At 39.3% G+C, this 7,286-nt stretch overlaps 1 protein-coding gene across 1 annotated transcript in view; it reads left to right on the forward strand.

The window, feature by feature from the left end:
* cdhr1a (cadherin-related family member 1a) overlaps positions 1–7,285 on the forward strand; it is a 55,997-nt gene extending 48,712 nt beyond the window's left edge. The window contains exon 17 of the mRNA XM_043679024.1: positions 6,171–7,285. Within this exon, the coding sequence (XP_043534959.1) occupies positions 6,171–6,215 (45 nt within the window). The 3' untranslated portion in view covers positions 6,216–7,285. The remainder of the gene's footprint in view (positions 1–6,170) is intronic.
* Position 7,286: the final 1 nt, after the last annotated feature.

A 7,286-nucleotide genomic window follows, 5' to 3' on the forward strand; every position in this document is an offset into this window, starting at 1 on the left:
ACTTCAATATGTTTCAACTACAACCCAAGGGAGGCTTTGGAGCTAATTCTTTATTTGGGATATGAGATGGTGATGACAGTGTCTGGGACTTCGCCTGAAAAGTATGTTTCTGTGAGGGCTGTTGCTTGTGGGACAGCTTTCTCAGTTTTGGCACAAGCCCCCCCCCCCCAATGCTGGTAAGGAGAACTTTGCAGGGTCAATGCGACTGAATGATTTTTAAAACTCATTTATGGGCTGTGGGTATCTGGCTAGGGCAGCCTATATTTTGCATTTCTAATTGACCAGAGGGCAGCAGCTGACAGCCAACCACATTGCTGTGGGTCTGGAGTCACATGTAGTTCAGACCATGTAAGGATGGCAGTTGCCTTCCCTAAAGGGCAGTAGTGAACCAGATAGGTTTTTCCTGACAATAGATTCATGGTTATCATTAGACTCTTAATTACAAACATTTTATTGAATTCACAATCCATCATTTGCCATGGCAGGATTCAAACCTGGAATGAGTGAACCTTTTCCATTGTTATTTCTGGTGGCAGGCAGTCTATCCAGTTTAATTCCTTTTGTAAGCTTTTGTGGCAATTTGAGGAAACTAAAGGAGTAGTTTAGGCTATTTCAGAGGAGAGGTAAGAGTTAAACACATAACATGTCTGCGATCCATTTACGTCAGACCAGATAACAACTTAACATTTCCTTCCTTGAAAGACATTAATGAACCAGATGAATGTTTCCAGCAATTCAGAATAGTTACACTATTAGGATCACGGATTTTATTGAAATTTCCTCATTATGTTCTAACTCATTTCCCCTGAGATTCTGCATTGCAATCCAATGGCATTACAATAGTACTGTTGCCTCCCCTATATAGCCATAAAGCCATGAGATTTGTAAAGGAAGTAGCTCTTAAGAGGCATCTTAAATGAATAAAGAGAATTAGAATTAGAATTGGGTTTGTTATCATGTGCACTCAGATTACAAAAGGAGGACAGAGTAAAGTGTACAATTTCATCAACACGTGGCACCATCTTAGTTTCAAAGAGAGGCAGGACCAAACAGATTTAAGGAGCGGATTCCAGAACCTGGGGCCATTGCATGTGAAAGACTTTGGTACTTTGCTACAGAGTAAGACAAGGAAGAAAAGTGCATATGGGGTAATCAACAACTTGGAGAAATAAGAGTTCTAAATTGGAGTAAAGCAAATTTTGGTATGAGGAACATACTTTCAAAAGTTGATTGGGGTAGTCAGTTCACAAGTAAAGAGACAACTGGCAAGTGGGAGGCTTTCAAAAGTGAGATGATGAGAGTTCAGGAACATTATGTTCCTGTTAGAGTAAAGAGTAAAGCTGATAAGAGGAGGGAACAATGGATGAATACAGATATTGAGGTTCTGGTCAAAGATAAGGAGGCATATGTTAGGTATCGACAACTGGGATCAAGTGAATCTCTTGAATAGCAGAAGGAGGGTAGGAGCATTCTTAAAAGGGAAACCAGGAAGCCAAAGAGGAGGTATGAAATAGCCTTGGCAGATAAAGTTAAGGATCATTGAAAGAGATTCTTCAAATACATTGAGAGCAAAAGAGCAACTGGGGGAGAATACGGCCTCTTAAAGATCAATGAGTTCATCTCTGTGTTGGACCACAGGAGGTGGAGGACATGCTAAAAGAATATTTCATGCTCAGTTTTTACTGTGGAGAAAGACATGGAGGCTAGAGGATTCATAGAAATAAATATTGATCCATTGAAAACAGTACACATCATGGAGGAGAAGGTGCTGGAAGTCTTAAAAAGCATAAAGGTGGATAAATCTGTGGGATCTGATCAAGTGTATCCCAGGACATTATGGGAAGTTGGGGAAGAAATTGCGGGGCCCCTAGGAGAGATATGTCTATCATCGATAGCTACAAGTAAGGTACTGGAGGACTGGAGGGTGGCTGATAGAATGACAGAGCCATAGAGTCATACAGCAAGCAAACAGACCCTTTGGTCCAACCAGTCCATGCCAAGACTATTGAACACATGAGTTGGGATGTCATATTGAGGTTGTACAGGAGATTGATGAGACAACTTTTAAAGTTCTGTATACAGTTCTGGTTGCCCTGCTGTAGGAAGGATATTATTAAATTGTAGAGGGTTCAGAAAAGATTGACCAGGATGGTGCCAGAAATGGAGGTTTGAGTTAAAAGGAGAGGCTGGAGAGACTGGGACTTTTTTTCACTGGAGCATAGGTGGTTGAGGGGTGATGTTATAAAGGTTTATAAAATCATGAAGGGCATAGATAAGGTGACTAGCAAAAGTCTTTTTCCTCAGGAGTTCAAAACTAGAGGGCTTTTTTTTAGGGTGAGAGAAATATTCAAAAGTGACCTGAGGCAACTTTTTCACACAGAGGGTGGTTTGTATTTGTAACAAACTGCCAGATGAAGTGATGGATGCAGGTACAGTTATAACATTTAAAAGACATTTGGATAGGTACATGAATAGGAACAGTTTAGAGGGATATGGGTCAAACACAGGCAAGTGGGACCAATTTAGTTTGGGAAACTTGATTGGCATTGATGAATTGGACCAAAGGGTCTGGATTCACGCTGTATGACGACATGACTGTGTGACTCCATGACATTTTACGGAGTCCCAAAAGAACATGTGGTGAGGTGGTGGTCTTTATAAAAATGATTCCAAACAGTAGGATTTATGAGGCTATACAGGGCAAAGGAAAGATGGGATTTCAGAGACTGAAGGCAGTGGAACAAAGCCTTGTGGGGGCTGGAGAGGGTGTTGGGATGTGGAATTGTGGTGGTTATAAGGTGGGAAAGGGCATGGAGAAATTCAGAAGAGAATTAGCCAGAGGGACAGAAAAGTACATTTAAGATAAAATCAATAAGGTCTTCAGCAGACTTACAGTGCTATTTTGCCAAATAGTTATTTTTTACAATTGTTCAGTAGACCTTTTCATATTAACTACAATGAGCATGAGTGTGAAAAACAATTCATAACAAATAGATTTAATATATGGGTCCACCTTCTGCTAAAGTGGATGGAGTTAATCTTAAGGATGCTATTTACAAATTAATCTGCTCCTGTGAGTCTGTTGAAATAAACCCAGATTAGTGGAATGAAAGTCTTTCTGCCTGCTTCCTGTAAAAGTCTAAAATGAAATGACCTTGGCAGCCTCAGTGTTTCTTATTTATATGAGACTATGGCATAAAGCTACTGATATTAAATTAGTGACAATCATTTGGCCAAAAAGTGACTGCAGTGTTGTCACTATGCCTATCAAGCAATTGGGGGGACTGTCGAGAATACTTTTGGATGGATGAATTAGAATGGGTCAAATAACCTCTCTCGTAGAGTCATGGAGTTACACGCCATGAAAACAGACCCTTCGATCCAACCAGTCCATGCCAAGCATAATCCCAAATTTAACTAGTCTGACCTGCCTGCTCTTAGCCCATATCCCTCCAAACCATTCATATTCATGTATCTATCCAAATAGTCTTTTAAATGTTGTAATTGTACCTACATCCACCACTTCCTCAGCAATTTCATTCCATTCTGTGTCTTTTGTAAATGTCTATCCTCTCACCTTTAAACTGTGTCCCCCTGCCTTGAAATCCCCCATCCTAGGGAAAAGATAACTCTCATTAACTCTATCTGTACCTCTTGTTAGTTTAGAAACTTATATCAGGTCACTCTTAACCTCCTACACTCCAGTGAAAGAAGTCCCAGCACTATCCAGCTTTTCTTTATAACTCAAACCTTCCATACTCGACAACACCCTGGTAAATCTCTTCTGAAGCCTCTCCAGCTTAATACTATTCTTCCTATAAGTGGGCAACCAAAACTGGTCACAGTGTTCCGGAAGAAGCCTCACCAATGTCCTGTAGAACCTTGACATGATGTCCCAGCTCCTATACTCAATGGACTGAGTAGTAAAGGCATGCATGCCAAACACCTTTTTAATCACCCTATCTATATATGATGCAAACTTCAAAGAATTATGTACCTATACTCCTAGGACCCTCTGTTCTATAATACTACCCAAGGCCCTATCATTAATTGTATAAGTTCTATCCTTGTTTGTTGTACCAAAATAGTTATGTGGGAATCTACAACTTAAAATCAGAGCTATGTTCCTTGAAAGTTAGAATTTAAGAACCTGATTTAGGGGAAATAGATTCTGCATAGTCCAGTGCATGTTGGAATTACTTAGTATATTTATTTATGTATCTTTAGTAAGTTTCATTCATTTATTGGCTTCCACAAGCCATATAAAAAGGTAATGGAATTTCACTTTTCAATATATATAATTTAATTTTTCTACACTTTCCCATCAGTACATTGGCTTCTTTGCATATATTAACAGCACATTGATTAAGACCTGAAATGTGTAGCATCAAAACACAGGGCAGCATTTAATTATCCTGACTGTATATTAACATTTTGCCACATTTCCTTTACCCTGTCTTCTGTAAAACCACTGCCACTTGCTCTCACTTATAAAATGCAGTTGTAAACATTGTCGAATTAATCAGGAATGGCATGACAGTAAGATGGGGCTAATGTTGACTTGTAAAGTTTGTTGTTGTAAGTGTCCTAGTTTTATCTGCACAGTTGGGTGATATAGGAACAACAGTGTTCTTGTCACTGACCATTGGCAAGCAGAAATCCGGTGCTCCTGATTCAGTTATGCCTAATTGAATGTGATATTGGGTGCGGGGAGTGAAGCTACGATGTATTCTCAGCACAAACAATCTTCACCTTTCATCCACTACAATATGAATATGGATTTCCCCTCACATTTGTAGCCTTGCAAATTGTTCTGATGAGCGCAAACTTTGACAAAATATGTCTTTTTCTTAATGGTATTATTTACTTAATAGTAAGTCTTTTTTAATTAATGTTCAACGAGCAGAAGTGGAGTTAAGCAAGTAAGCACAATTAGCCCACATGAAGCTGACGCTGAGGGAGTTACTGAGTATTATTCTGCTAAATATGGGATATTGATGAGCAAGTGGAGATCTCCTCATAGAACTGCATACAAAAAATAGACAGTTGTTCATAAGATAGTGAGATCACCCAGATATCATGATTAGATTAGATTAATTACAGTGTGGAACAGGCCCTTCGACCCAACAAGTCCACACCGACCCGCCGAAGCGTAACCCACCCAGACCCATTCGCCTACATTTACCCCTTCACCAAACACTGTGGGCAATTCAGCATGGCCAATTCACCGAACCTGCACATTTTTGGATTATGAGAGGAAACCGGAGCACCCGGAGGAAACCCACGCAGACACAGGGAGAATGTGCAAACTCCACACAGAGAGTCGCCTGAGGCGGGAATTGAACCCAGGTCTCAGGTGCTGTGAGGCAGCAGTGGTAACCACTGTGCCACCGTGCCGCCCACAAAGTGATGTTGTGAGTAGCACATGAAATTCCTATTTCAGGACATGTAAGAATATGTAAAACTCAAGCATTTTATAAATAATATTTTTTATTGATCCAGATGTCTCAAGGATGTGATGTAGTTTTCTTAAACATGCCATTTGTGCCAGGTGGTGTGAAACCCTCGATATACAATCAAACCGATCCCTTCAATACCTGCACCAGTGTTTGAGGAATCATTCAATAGAGTATTGATAGATCAAGTAAGATAATTAATGAAACAGAAAGTAGGACAACAGTGTATTATGGATATGACAACTTGGACAAAGGATGGATATGGTATCTCTTTAAGGACAATCACAGCTAAAGTATTAACTGAAAAAAACATTTCTTTAAATGATTATGGACTACCAATAGAAATACAGTCAGAATAAGACTCTCATTTCTACAATTTTCTCTTCTTGTGTCCTAAAGGAGTTGCTGAAAATGTGTTGCTGGAAAAGCGCAGCAGGTCAGGCAGCATCCAAGGAGCAGGAGAATTGACGTTTCGGGCATGAGCCCTTCTTCAGGAATGAGGACTTTCCTGCTCCTTGGATGCTGCCTGACCTGCTGCGTTTTTCCAGCAACACATTTTCAGCTCTGATCTCTAGCATCTGCAGTCCTCACTTTCTCCTAAAGGAGTTGGTTTTCTATTGGTGTATATTTCCAGAAACCATTTGGACCTCGCCCATTGTACTTTGCCTGTAATTCATTAGTAGATAATTCTACTTCGTTGTTCCACTGTTGCAGGCATCACAACCAAGCCCAACAATGAAATATGAAGCCCGAATGTGAGTATTTAAATCGGAGGTTTGTGGATTATGATCAGGAGGAGGAACATTGGCCAATTGTCCTCTCTACACAAGAATGTTGAAAGATATTGTAATGGGATTGGTTACCTTCGCACATTTCAGTGCAAAACCTACTGTTGTATTTGGCTAAATACACTAAACTCAATAACCCATTATAAAAGCTTTCTTCCATCTTTAAATACACACTTTATTTTCTTCTATGAATTTAAATATTTGCATGTTTCAATTATATTTTTATATGAAAATTCTGTGTAAATTCAAAATGGCTAATAAAATAATTGCAATTTTACAGGCTAAGAATATTTGAATGACTTTGGATTTATTCTGGATAGTCTTCCACTGGCAGTGAAATTATGATCCAGCTACCTCTTCTCCTCAGGAGATACTGCCAGGTACCCAATCTGACACTTAAACATTCTGGGATAAAAGTAGCTATTTCTAATGGATGCTCCATGTCATGTGTTGCATTTGATATCATCACTCCTTCCAGTTTCTTCCTCTCCCTGCCCCCTTTCTCTCTCTTAACCCTCCCTTAATTGGGCACAATATGATACTGTCACCTCTGTGAGACAGCCAGATTTGAAGATATACTTTTACTTCAGGAATATCGTAAGTATTTCATCTCCCTGTAAAATCCATCCCAATATTCTGAACCAATTAATTATGATTCTATGCATAATCTATTTTTAGTTGCATAAATTTAGTTCCATCTACTTTTTTATAAATATGTTTCTTCACATTCTTCCAACTTGACCTAAAGTGGACATTCTTTCATTTCAATCACATTTTTGTAACCCAGTTTTATCATGGATTAATATGTCATGCTCCCATCTTCATGAATTATGGTAAATATAAATTCAGGCGCCTCGATTATCTCTATGCTGATAAACCAAGCAGATTGAGCTTTCACCCAACTTAACCACCAGAAGAGGTTAAAAATCACACAATACCTGGTTGTAGTCCAACGGTTTATTTGGAAACACTAGTATACACCATTACTACATGAGGAAGAAGCAGTGCTTTGAAAGCTTGTGTTTCCAAATAAACCTGTTGG

The sequence above is a fragment of the Chiloscyllium plagiosum genome, chromosome 38, assembly GCF_004010195.1.
Source record: "Chiloscyllium plagiosum isolate BGI_BamShark_2017 chromosome 38, ASM401019v2, whole genome shotgun sequence".
Classification (NCBI taxonomy): domain Eukaryota; kingdom Metazoa; phylum Chordata; class Chondrichthyes; order Orectolobiformes; family Hemiscylliidae; genus Chiloscyllium; species Chiloscyllium plagiosum.